Source organism: Crinia signifera, chromosome 2, assembly GCF_055691185.1.
Source record: "Crinia signifera chromosome 2, ASM5569118v1, whole genome shotgun sequence".
NCBI classification, from domain to species: Eukaryota; Metazoa; Chordata; class Amphibia; order Anura; family Myobatrachidae; genus Crinia; species Crinia signifera.
Window position 1 is genome coordinate 26,347,140 of NC_139218.1, and position 14,098 is coordinate 26,361,237.

At 46.4% G+C, this 14,098-nt stretch overlaps 1 protein-coding gene across 1 annotated transcript in view; it reads right to left on the reverse strand.

Annotated features, from left to right (window-relative positions):
* Positions 1–14,098, reverse strand: part of LOC146059526 (glutamate receptor ionotropic, kainate 1-like) — a 225,367-nt gene that overhangs the window by 9,918 nt on the left and 201,351 nt on the right. Inside the window, exons 6-7 of the mRNA XM_083171836.1 lie at positions 13,718–13,891; positions 169–312 (exon numbers count right to left, since the gene is read on the reverse strand). Of these exons, the coding sequence (XP_083027962.1) occupies positions 169–312; positions 13,718–13,891 (318 nt within the window). The remainder of the gene's footprint in view (positions 1–168; positions 313–13,717; positions 13,892–14,098) is intronic.

The following is a 14,098-nucleotide window of genomic DNA, read 5'->3' on the forward strand; positions in this document are numbered from 1 at the left end:
AGGAGCTGATTGGCCGTTGATAAAGTACCAGGCACTTTATCACTTCTCAGTTATCACTGCTTCATACATCTACCGCAGAGGTCCTTGCTCAGTGATGACCACAATAGGGCGAATAAGGGCCCTTTTCTCCTGATGGACAATTAAAAAAAAAAGTCATACAAGTCTTACCTCCTTAATGAGATTCATAAACCGAGGACCGAATCGCCACGGCTTGTGCCGGTGACACTGCAAAGAGCTGACCGTCATCTGAGCGGCTCGCTGGGTTGCGACTGCGACCATATACACGGCATCATACATCAGGGCTGCATCTGTCTGTATTAAACACATAGACAGACTATATTTTATTATAATACTCATGACCAGACAGTGCTGCTTTAGCTGGAGTAAAGTTCTAGGTTCAAACTATGCGCACACATACCTCCCAACTGTCCCGCTTACCGCAGGAACGTCCCGGTATTCGGGGACGTTCCTGGGGCCGCCATTGTCCCGCGGTGGTGGTGGGGGGGGGGCAGTTGGGAGTCCCCCCAGCCTGACAAGAATAGACACTGTACACATGCGCATAGCGTCTATTCAGCGCCGCAGAGCGGAAAATGGGGGTGCGGCCAGAGGACATGTCATCCAGCTAGGCCACGCCCATTGCCCTGAGGAAGGAAGACCTTTGTTGAAAAGCATTGGTAGAGATAGAGGCAGGTTTACATCAGGGTTGCCTACCCTCCCGGAACGGAATGGCAGGGAGGGTCAGGGAAAGGGGGGTAAGCCTCCTGGAATGTGGCCAGTCTCCCGCGACACCCCCCCCCCCCAGCGAGCGGATTGTGCCTGGCCCCCCTCTGTGCAATGCCTGAAATACCTCTTCAAAGTTTTCAGTAGGAGCGTTTCCCACACACTGTATATTTTGGTGGTGCTACTTTAGCTTCCATACCTTCCATAAGGGCAAGTGTATGAAACAGTGAAAAGAGTAAAGTCAACTATTGGAGAAGTTGTACATGGCAACCAATCAACTGTTATGTATTATTTTATAGAATGCATGGTACTTGTTTCCTAGAACGGCCACAATCGTGAGTGATCGTGGCTCTTAATTAAGGGACACGATCCTCACGATGTGGCCGATTTTTTACAATTTTTTCCCTTTGATTGACAGAAATCGGGTCAATCGGTCGGTCGCGACCAATTAAAATCGGCCGCGATGCGACCGACCGATTGACCCGATTTTTCCATAGACTTCAATGTTAAAAAATCTTTTAACATTGAAATCGGTCGGATCTTGTCGGTCTTGTGCCATTATAATGGCACAAGATGAGATGGACTTGATTAAGTCCATCTCACATAGGGAAAAATGATAAAAAAGGTGAAATGGGCCAATATGACCCATTTCACATTTTTTATGTGCCCGCCATGACCCCACGATAGACGTCAACCCGAAGCGTGGCGAGCGCAGCGAGCCCGCGAGGGGCGGCGGTGCGCGTCCTACGACCTTTTCATTCCCCTACTATCCACTAGGGCGTGGAGTGAGAATAGAATAGTGTGGCGAGCGCAGCGAGCCACCGAGCCCGAAGCGTGGCGAGCGCAGCGAGCCCCGCGAGGGGACGCGTATACCTGTGAAGTTATACGCGTCCCCTCGCGGGGCTCGCTGCGCTCGCCACGCTTCGGGCTCGGTGGCTCGCTGCGCTCGCCACACTATTCTATTCTCACTCCACGCCCTAGTGGATAGTAGGGGAATGAAAAGGTCGGAGGACGCGCACCGCCGCCCCTCGCGGGCTCGCTGCGCTCGCCACGCTTCGGGTTGACGTCTATCGTGGGGTCTAGCCCACTTAGTAACATTTGGGGGGGCAATTAAAAATAATCAGGTGAAAAAAAAAAAAAAAAATCGGGTGAAAAATCGGTCGGTCGGATCGGTCGCATCGCATGCGACCAAATCGCATGCGATGCGATCGATCCGATTTTTTATCTTACGACCACAACGATCTAAATCGTTGTGGCCGTTCTAGGAAACAAGTACCGAATGCATTTAAATAAATGTTATTTCAAAGCTCTATTGGTTGCCATTGGCAACTGCTCCACTGGCTCACTTCTCTACTCTTTTCGCTGCTCCATACATCTCCCCTATAATGCACACACACTGTATTTACGCACATTACAGTTTTGCGGTTTGGAGACCACACATCTATAAGTAGCAACACTGACAGAACAGCAGTGATATGGGTGCCCAGTAGGACCAAAATTGTGACCACTGTGGCCATATTTAACAGTCCCATTGTTACCCAGAAGCACTGAAGTATAGAAACTACCTAAGATCTTCTCTGAAGATTATGAAAAATGATATTAATGCTTTGGTCTGTAGGCACAAGTCAAGCATGGTGTATTATTTTACTCCCCTCCAACCATACTTATGTTTTAGACCAGAGACCCAAGTGAGGGTCAAAGGGCAACTACAGGGGGTGATTGCGTTATCCTGCAATGATGGCAGGGGCATGGTGATGAGAACTTTGCAGATCAGAGAGATCTGTCAACATTTGGGCTATCTCAAAATCAGGCCTATTCTGCCTAACTCCCCTTTTACTCCCTTATGCATATCTGTACCGCCTTCAAAATGGCTACTCAATATACCATGTGGCTACATTTCATGTAACTGTACAAATAGCTCATGTGCTAAACGTCTGACTGTGTCATACAGTATGAGGTTTGGAGTTTGAGTCCCAGGCATGGGATGCTGAGCATCTGTATTTAACTTAAAGTGCACGTATCTCCTGTATACATAAAGCTTTGCTGCCGGGTATAGGAGCCAATCAAATAATCCTGCTTACCTGCCTTCACCCACTAAAATATGATAAACTGGCTAATATGGCGAATCATTAAGTGTAGGTGAGAGCGCTGCCAATTTTTTTGTTTTTAAATAATCTTTTTCAGTTTTGTTTTTTTTTATTCAAAAACAGTACTGGGTGTGGGGCTGTCTATATTGTAGCGTCCGATTTGCATATGAAGTATTATTATATTTATTCAAAGCACTGGATGAGACTGAGCTGGCGCACAAACCAAATCTGTCCTGGCGAGATCTCGGAGCACTTGGGTGCTGAATGGAGTCTGTACAGTGGTTCGGCCGAATGCCACTTTAGAATTGACCTCCACAGCCCAGAGCGTTTGTAATGTACAAAGTGTTAGTAAATCACAACGTTTTACTGTCTTTCCAAGGCCTATACTGCTCGATTCAGGCAGCCAGTTGGTATGTTATTATTAATGTCAAGGTTGCGCACAGGTTAGAAATATAAGACAACACTTTCATAAGTATATATATACTTCAGGGTGTCGGCAAACTAGATATTAAATTAAAATGACGTCCGCATCGTGAAATAAGTGAAGGAGATAGAAATATTGGCTGCAGGGCTTTGCGATCAAGGTTATGTCAGAGCATTATCAGAACACATTACAGACAATTTGCAGGGGGCTCTCTGCGTGTTTTTGTAAGGGTGGAATGATGGGAGGAAGGGCAAACACCAATCGCTGGCCGGCCCTTGAGCAATGACTCTCTGTAATGAGGTAGCTTTGAGTATAGAATAAAACAGCTGATTTATCAAAGGCAGAATAACGATGTTGGTGGAGAACGGATGTTTCCGCTTCACCTCATGCATCAAATACAATTACCTGCGGCACTAACCGCTTGTAGCCACCACGGCTGTTCAGATACTGCTGAGAGGTTACAGCAATCTCAGACCAGTGGTGTCGCTATGAAGACCACACCCGGGTGCCGCTCCCTGAGAGGTTATACCAGCTCCTCAGTGGCTGAAGCCGCGTGCTGCACTGTGACATCACATGCAGATCCTGGCTCCTGTCACAGTGTAGAAGCCGGCACAGCAGCCAAGGCACTATCTGGAGGTAGCCCGCACCTCCCTGACCCCCACACTGACCAAAACAGGGGTTCAGCAGCAACCCCATGCTCCTACGCTTTCAGCATATGCCCCACCCCACGAAGCCATGGCCTCTTTTGTCTCAGGTGCCTAGTGGGAAATATGCTGCTGACAGGTACTGCCAACAAGGCAGTCCAAGGGGGAGGTTTTTTTTGGGATAGGATCGTGGCTCAGCTCAAACACAGAATGGAATGTCCCGGCGTATATCACACCACAATGACACACAGGCTTACACAGGAGGAAGACTGGATGTATCACCGCCGTTAGCCACGCCCAATGTACTTCACCGTCAGAATACTTCATCAAGGGCGTGTCCTTGGATGAAGAGACGTGTTGGGACGACTATCAGTGGTGACGTGGATACGTCCGCTCTGCCTCCTGTGTCAGCCAGGGAGATACAATCACCAGGTCTACAACAACTAGGTCAACAAGCATTAGGTCGACATGCATGAAGGTTGACTTGACTGAATGTCAACATTGGGTTAGGTCGACATGGTAATTAGGTCAACATGGGGAAGGTTGACAGTCAAAAGTTCGACATGGGTTTTTAAACTAGTTTATAAGGTGTACATACATATGGTTACATATTGACGGATATAAACAAACACCATCCTGAATAAAGTATAGAACCCCCCCCCCCCCAAAAAAAAACCCTCTCAACCATACAAAACTACTACTATCCCACTACAGGGACTACTACTGTCCCACTAACAGAGACTGTTACTGTCCCACTAACAGGGACTACTACTGTCCGACTAACAGGGACTACTACTGTCCTACTAACAGGGACTGCTACTGTCCCACTAACAGGGACTGCTACTGTCCCACTAACAGGGACTGCTACTGTCCCACTAACAGGGACTGCTACTGTCCCACTAACAGGGACTGCTACTGTCCCACTAACAGGGACTGCTACTGTCCCTCTAACAGGGACTGCTACTGCCCCACTAACAGGGACTACTACTGTCCCACTAACAGGGACTGCTACTGTCCCTCTAACAGGGACTGCTACTGTCTCACTAACAGGGACTGCTACTGTCCCTCTAACAGGGACTGCTACTGTCCCTCTAACAGGGACTGCTACTGTCCCACTAACAGGGACTACTACTGCCCCACTAACAGGGACTACCACTGTCCCACTAACAGGGACTACCACTGTCCCACTAACAGGGACTACCACTATCCCCCTAAAAGGGACACACATACACACACAGACGAGCTGCGCTTATCTAGCTGGGCTACGTCCCGTCTTGGCACAGCGTTCACCGAAGCTCGTCGAGAATGGGACACCCGTGTGTGGGAGACGTAGTTAATGCTGCCTTTCCTCTTTAGTAAGTCATTGCCTTGGGGCTCCAAGTGTTAGAATGTCATCGTCTCGGGACCACAAGTGTTAGTATGTCATTGCTTTGGGACCCCAAGCGTCAATATGTCATTGTCTCAGCCTGGGGCCCCAAGTGTTCATATGTCTTGGAACCCAGAGTTCAGTCTATCATTGTCCTAGGACCGCCAGTGTCATTATTCTAGAACCCTGTGCCACAAAGAAGCATTCGCTCAGCGATAATCAGCACCGCTGCCATTATTCTAAAAAAACGTAATTTCATTATCAAACTATAATTTTTAAATAAAGCAGCTCAGCCGTCTGTACACAAGGAGACGAGCTCCACAGAACAGATCCGGGTTCCCGGATAAGTCATTTTTCTGTATAATGTCCCATTAAGATCCCATCTCGCTAGTTCTAACGGTATAGACGGCAGTCGCACAGGCCAAGCGCGGAATACTACGCACTCATTGTTTAGGCCGTCATTTGGCTGTTTTCAGTTATAATAGTTGTAATAACAATAATACATTCTCTATTTATACTAATAACTCTTTTCAATGATGCATCTCTAGAAAAAATGGCAGCGGAGATAATGAAATGATGGCTCATTAGATGGGGGAGATTTGCTTTGTGATGGCTTTATCCAGCAGGAATGGGGGAGTTAGAGGAACTGGATTTACATCTAAAGCTGCCTTGTTATTCTGTATGAATATATTCCCTAGATTTATACACACAGAGATCTAATGTTTATAAGATAAACAGATGCTCCACAGATAATGTTATACACAGAAGCAAATTCCTTCGTGTTAATCTTACACCCCCCCGACTATTCCCCAAATGTCTAGAATGCACGAGAAAAGCGAATACAGTTATAACGTACATATATAAAAATTGTCAGCTTATGTGTCAGTAAATAATATTTGTATAATTGGCCTAATGTCAGGCTAATGATGCGTTCACCTCCAAACCTGCTCCCTTCAGCATAGAACGGTAATTACCGCTACCCAGGGCTATTTTTCTGCAGGCTCCAGCAGGAACTGTGGGCCTTATTCTAGTTCACTCTTTCAGACAAAATATTTCTTAGATGGACAAAACCATGTGCACTGCAGGTGAGGCGGGTGTAAAACCCCACCCAAATCTAATTATCTCTGCACAAGTAACACCTGCCTCACCTGCAGTGCACATGGTTTTGTCCATCTAAGAAATATTTTGTCTGAAAGAGTGAACTAGAATAAGGGCCACAGTTCCTGCTGGAGCCTGCAGAAAAATAGCCCTGCCACTACCTCTCCTGCTATACCCGCTGCAGTGGCAAACGCAGGATTTTTAGAGGGGTGTTTCCAAAATGTAATCCAAAATATCCCACTCTGCAGGGCATTGGAGTATGTATGGGAGTCTGGGGGAACGGTAACAGCCCTGAAAATTCATCTTTTTATACACTGGATACTGCATGGAATATAGTATTAATATTTAACAGTATATATGGTCAATAGTATATAGGCTGTTTCAAACATTGAAATAAGGTAAGTGGTCAGGAAAAGGATAAACATGTCATAATAAATAAATACACCATTAGGAGTTGAATTATGCTGCACTTTCTATGATCACAATCCCCCACTTCATGGTAAGGCTCCTGTCTCTTCCTCCTGGCAGCTGATCTCTGGTCCATTGCCATGTTTGAGGGATCAGATCCACACATACAGTAAATCTGGTTTAAGGAGCTGGTACACTGGGCATGTGCAGCAGCTCTGCTCTGTCCACTAAACTGCATGATATAGTGACAGCTCTAGGTTAGGGTTAGGCTGTGGAGGGGGGGTTCAGCTGGTGAAAGGGGGCGGTTAGGGTTAGGCTATTGGGGGGGGGGAGTGAAGGAGATAATTAGGAATAGGCTTTTGGGGGAGGGTTAGGCTGGTTAAGGGGATAGGCTGTGATAGAAAAATGGACAGAGCTGATTAGCTAATACTTTATCTCTCGCCACAGCTTATTACAAAGTGCCCTTAGACCCCTACAAACACACCGCTGAAATAGATAAACATTGACATTGTGTAAGAGTCTTAATCAGAGCCTGTGTGCGTTTGTCATGGTGTGGGAGATTTATCAATTATTGGAGAGAGAGAGATAAAGTGGAAAGAGAAAGCACCAACCAATCAACTCCAGTCATTTTAAAAACGTAGCCTCTAAAATGACAGCAAGAACCTGATTGGTTATAAAACATTGTGCTCCTATAACAATTTTTCATGGAAACAATGTTGATAATTATGATTACAACATGAACTACAGCTGAATAAAACCCAACTAGTGAATGTACCAGCTTCCAGGGAGAGGTTTGCTGGATGGAACATTTAACCTCTGTCCATCCCATTAGGAGTTGAATTATACAAATCCTTGTTGTGTGGGTGGGTGGAAATAACAAATGACAGCTTCCAGACCAGCCAGCCGGTCACATGTTTTACCCAGCAGGTTTACAGGGAGAGTTCACCAACTGTCTCATTTTCCAGAGCACATTGGTGTTGCATTGTAAATGGCAGGCGGTTGTTTTTCCATATGACTCCTAAACGTAGCAACCAATTACAGCACCATGTGTGTATATGTGCCCTGCTCATTTAACAGCAAATAAGTCACTCAGAAAAGTTGTCCAACTATTATTATACTAGTTAAAAGCCCATTAAAATGACGGCTTCTCAAACTTTCCACCCCACCGCCAGTCCCAATCTGCTCCTACCTCCAATCTCTGTCTACACAACTCCCTATCGCCATGTCCAGCAAGTTTGACAAAGATCAATGTCCCTGCAAAAATGGCTTTTACCGTAGTAATTTGGTCTGCTGAGTGGCCTCTAGTGGTCACTGGCGGTGACGAGTAGTTGGCCTAGATGTGAAGAGTGCTTAGCCTTTCCACAGAGGAGGTGTGATTTTGGCAGGGGGGGGGGGGGGGGGGGAGTATTCTGTGACGCAGAGGACGAAAAGGGTGTGTGGCCTATGCCAATGAGAGTGGGCCATATGCAAATTATGTCCCGCACCGGGTCATGCCCCCTTTTCGCCCTGTGCGTCACAGAATAGTTGCCCCCCCCCCCCCCCCGCCAATATCATACCTCCTCTGTGTTCTCCCCCCATGTTCTGCCATTCTATCACCCCAAAGCGCACAAGGAGACCGGCCAGCTCTGTGTTCAATGTGAAACCTGCAGCAAAACCGGTGGCAGAAAGCAGGGGCAGGGGAGCGTGTGCAGGAACAGAATACCCGGCCCTGTCATTGCTGGTCACTGTGTTCAACTTCTTCAAAACACTGCTCTCCCTTCTTCCTCCTCACACCCTCCGCTCTGCTACCCCACTTCAATCCCCCCCCCCACCCTCTCTCCTCCCCCCTACCCTCTACCACCTTCCCTCTCTTCCCCTTCCCTCTCCCTCCCCCACCTTTCCTCTTCCCCCCTTTCCTTCTCCCTCCACCCCTTACATTCTCTCTCTCTCTCTCTCTCTCTCAATCCCTGTTTCTCCCTAACACACTCCATCTCCCTGTCTCTACACCTGCGGATTCTAGAATCGCTGCCATGATGTGTGTCTGCATCCCATAGCCTATGTAATCCTCCCAGACAACAAGCATGTAATCTCATAGGCAACGAGCATGTAATCCCCCCAGGGAAATGAGCATGTGATCCCCAAGGTATATAAGCATGTATTCTCCAGGGCAACGAGTGTGAAACTAACCCTGCCAGTGATCATGTAATCCCTATGACAATAAGTGTGTAACCTCACGTGGCAAGGAGCATGTAACCCCATGGAAAGGAACATTTAAACCCTGGCATTGAACATGTAACTCCTAGCCATCCACAGCACAGTCATAAAGGTGTTAACAGGTTAAAGGGGGCGGAGCCCTTTATGACGGTGTGAAGAGCGCCCGTAGTGTGCGATGAATCACGTAGTATATGTATGTACATATATATATATATAGAAGGAAAAGAGATAGATGTGCGCTCTGTCTGTTTCACCACTTTAGTACATTAGCAATCATGCATTGGTACATAAAAAGTTTTTTATTATTATAAATTTCATCACAGTAATAGTATGTCAGTAAAAAAGGCTTATACAGAGTTTGGTTCACTTTTCAAATTCAGATCACAGTTTTGTTCAGATAAGTAACATCAGATCCAACTTCATGATGTGTGTGGCTTCTTAAGATGCGAGAACCCTACGCGTTTCGTCCCTTTGGGACTTCATCAGGGGTGAAATAAGGATCCAATCTGAATAGTATCATGAAGACAGATTACTTCCGGTAATGAGGATAAGTTTATAAGGGGTTACTGACCACGTTCAGATAAAATCTCTGTCCTGCAGAGATATGGGACTTTAAAAAGTCCAATTTTTGCTGATAATTGTGGAACTGCTCTACCACAGAGATCACTCCCACGTATGTGTGGATAAAAAACTGCTCGTTCCTGCAGGCTGGGATAAATGGTAGGCGGCCACTTTCTTCCCGTTCCTCTGGCAGGTGCGTCCTGGAAGAAAGTGGCCGCCTACCATTTATCCCAGCCTGCAGGAACGAGCAGTTTTTTATCCACACATACGTGGGAGTAATCTCTGTGGTAGAGCAGTTCCACAATTATCAGCAAAAATTGGACTTTTTAAAGTCCCATATCTCTGCAGGACAGAGATTTTATCTGAACGTGGTCAGTAACCCCTTATAAACTTATCCTCATTACCGGAAGTAATCTGTCTTCACGATACTATTCAGATTGGATCCTTATTTCACCCCTGATGAAGTCCCAAAGGGACGAAACGCGTAGGGTTCTCGCATCTTAAGAAGCCACACACATCATGAAGTTGGATCTGATGTTACTTATCTGAACAAAACTGTGATCTGAATTTGAAAAGTGAACCAAACTCTGTATAAGCCTTTTTTACTGACATACTATTACTGTGATGAAATTTATAATAATAAAAAACTTTTTATGTACCAATGCATGATTGCTAATGTACTAAAGTGGTGAAACAGACAGAGTGCACATCTATCTCTTTTCCTTCTATCTGTCCCACCTGGTGCCTATATTAACAGCTAGGTACGGTAGAAGTGCTGCTCACTAACCATCGCAGAAAAAGGACCACACTCCCGCCCCATTTTTTATATATATATATATATATATATATATATATATATATATATATATATAGATAGATAGATAGATAGATGCACAATATGTTGTTTATATTTGTCTAGTACTAAGCTTGAATATCATAAAACTTTATTCAACTACTGACCAACTTAGTACAGCGGAGCACCCCAATAACCTTATCCTATCTCTTCATCTTCTCAACCCAGTAATGACTGGCTTATGCCCCATTGGCAATACCTTATGTTACGCTGATGGTGGTAAGCCGTACATAGTGGTGCTGATGGAGTTAATAATTCCCACTTGTGATGTTTATCAGGACTATTAGACATTGGACAGTTTCGTAAATCTAAGACCTCATTATCATAGCGCAACACCAGATGTCTAAGGACCATTAATCAATTCCGTAAAGTGGAAATAATGCTGAGGCAGCAATAATACTTTAATGTCACTGCAATTTATAAATTAAGCCCTGGTTTATGCCCGCATTGCAAGGCATTTTATTTTATCATCTCCTTGGCCATACAGATGGCTCTATAATATAGCAAGACAAAAACAAGACATAACAGAACGATATAAAATGATGTGCAGAGAGAGAGAGAGAGAGAGAGAGACAATGAGATGTACGTGAAGACCAAAGACGTGGAATGAAGACAGAATAACGAGTGCGCTAGAATGGTTACAAGGTGGAAAAGAGATACAGAAAGATGTACGTAAATAGGAGTTACGGTAGAATATAGAAATAGAGGGTACTCTTAACCTAGCACGGCGCCCACGATCTTGATCGTGGGCATCGTGAGGTAAAAAATCGTGTCGGTCGCGTCGTATGCGGGCTAAAGATGCCCGCACGTGACGAGATGTCCACGATTTCCCATTGAAAACCATGTTAAACATGGACATCGTGTCGGTCGCGGCCGGCCATAAATGTGCACACGATGGCCGCGACGCGATGCCCACGATTTGCCATAGGAATCAATGTTAAAAGTCCCGATGGACACGATTTTCATGTTAAATGGCTGAATGGACCCGATTTGACCATAGGAAACAATGTTAAATGGGCCTTAGAGCCCAAATACTTACCCTGAACTCTGAAATGGCCCCCCCAATTGTTTACGCCACCCCACGATCAACGTCAACCCGAAGCGTGGCGAGCGCAGCGAGCCCGCGAGGGGCGGCGGTACGCGTCCTCTGACCTTTTCATACCCCCACTATCCACGTCGGCGTGGAGTTGAGAATAGAATAGTGTGGCGAGCGTAGCGAGCCACCGAGCCCGAAGCGTGGCGAGCCCCGCGAGGGGACGCGGATACCTTCACAGCTATACGCGTCCCCTCGCGGGCTTCACAGGTGTCCGTGGCGACGCGGACACCTGTGAAGCCCGCGAGGGGATGCGTTTACCTGTGAAGGTATCCGCGTCCCCTTGCGGGGCTCGCTGCGCTCGCCACGCTTCGGGCTCGGTGGCTCGCTACGCTCGCCACACTATTCTATTCTCAACTCCACGCCGACGTGGATAGTGGGGGTATGAAAAGGTCGGAGGACGCGTACCGCCGCCCCTCGCGGGCTCGCTGCGCTCGCCACGCTTCGGGTTGACGTTGATCGTGGGGTGGCGTAAACAATTGGGGGGGCCATTTCAGAGTTCAGGGTAAGTATTTGGGCTCTAAGGCCCATTTAACATTGTTTGCTATGGTAAAATCGGGTCCATTCAGCCATTTAACATGAAAATCGTGTCCATCGGGCCTTTTAACATAGATTCCTATATCAAATCGTGGGCATCGCGTCGCGGCCATCGTGTGCACATTTATGGCCGGCCGCGACGCGACCGACGCGATTTCCATGTTTAACATGGGTTTCAATGGGAAATCGCGGGCATCGCGTCGGTCGCGTCGCGGCCAGACATAAATGTACCCGCGATGCCCGCGATGGGCGCCGTGATAGGTAAAGAGTACCAAATAGAGTATATGAGATGAGTAAACTTGTTACAAACAGTACCCAAAACACACCACAAGAGGTCCTCCTTTTGTACGGGTGCGGTGGGACATGCATGACTAAGCGTGTATGAGGCACAGTGTAAAAGTGTAAATGATGTCACATGAAAGACTGACCTGTGGAACCTTTCACGGAAAGTGGCGATGACATCAACAATGTTATTTTTAAATAAAGGTGTAAGTGATTGGTGTAGTCAGCTGTAATAAACGCATCTATGCCAAAATCAAAACACAGGCGCAATATACTGTAGGGCAAACAATAAATAGTAAAAGCTGGTGCAAGATGAGAGTCTTCTAAATATTTCCCCTCCCCATCATTATTCCCCCTAAATATGTCCCCTCCCCACCCCTATTCCCCTAAATGTCTCCTTCTCATCCCTATTCCCTTAAATATGTGCCCTCTCCATCGCTATTCCCCTAAATATGTTCACTCGCCATCCCTTTTCCCCTATGTGCCCTCCCCAACCCTTTCTCCTAAACATGTTCCCTCTCATTCCCCAGTCCACTAAATATGTCCCCTCCCCACCCCTATTCCCCTAAATGTCTCCTTCTCATCCCTATTCCCTTAAATATGTTCACTCCCCATCCCTATTCCCCTAAATATGTTCACTCCCCATCCCTATTCCCCTAAATATGTTCACTCCCCATCCCTATTCCCCTAAATATGTTCACTCCCCATCCCTATTCCCCTATGTGCCCTTCCCAATCCCTTTCCCCTAAATATGTTCCCACTCCATACCCAGTCCCCTAAATATGTTCCCTCTCATTCCCCTAATTATGTTCCCTCCCCATCCTGTTCCCATAAATATGTGCCGTCTCCATACTTTACCTATTCCACACAATTGCTGCCCTCTTTGCATAGTTTACCAAACACCACAGTTTGGAAGGCGTGCGCACGCTTCTTCCCCCTTCTTTCTTTGCACACCTGTCCACTTTGGTAGACATCTAGACATCCTTTCTCCAACTGAGATGCAAGTTGGTGACCAAAGCTGCCTAAATCAGTTCCAATGTGTGCTTTAATCCTATGCTGCTAATATGGGAAATAGTTTTTCTTTTTTTTTGTTACATAAAGGACTGAACTGAACTACAAGGAAATGGGATTTATTCACCATCCTATGAATCCACAAAGAAATACTTTCTGTTTTTTTTTCAACATGTGGGTGCCCCTAATTGTATGGATGCCAGCTTGGAAGGAGATCTCCCCCCTTCTCTGGATTCCACCCCTTTCTGCAGTGCAGGGGCTAATACCTGTGGCCACACAACTCACCATACATTTCTCTGAGGGACAAGGTTTGAAAAATGACTTTTCCATCTTTCGAATAAGAGTGCCTATAGGAGGGTGCTTGCTAATTCTACAGCTGCCACTCTAATGACGCATAATGAGTACATTACAGAGCTGTGCTTTTTTGCATCCGTACTCACTGTCATCATCCCATCGAGAAGGCCGGTCTCGGGTTTGGGTGGTGCCTGTAGACGTTCCATAGACCACTTATCAACCACTGATGACACCTGAGGGTTGTCAATGTTAAGTAGGCGGAATCCAGTCATATTTACTCCACTGTAGCGGTATGGCTCAAGGTCAAGTGCAAACAGGTCCTGTTAGACAAAATAAGGAGTAAAAGAGGCGTCAGAACCTGAAGCCACAAAAATGTAAAAGTAGTAGCATACTGGAGGTATTACCATGTGGATGGAATATTAGGAAATGCAAGGACAAAATATAAAGTCAGCATCAGTGCATCACCCTTAGAGGACCTACGCGTTTCATTGACAGAACTTCTTCAGGCTTCAGTAAACCACTTGAGG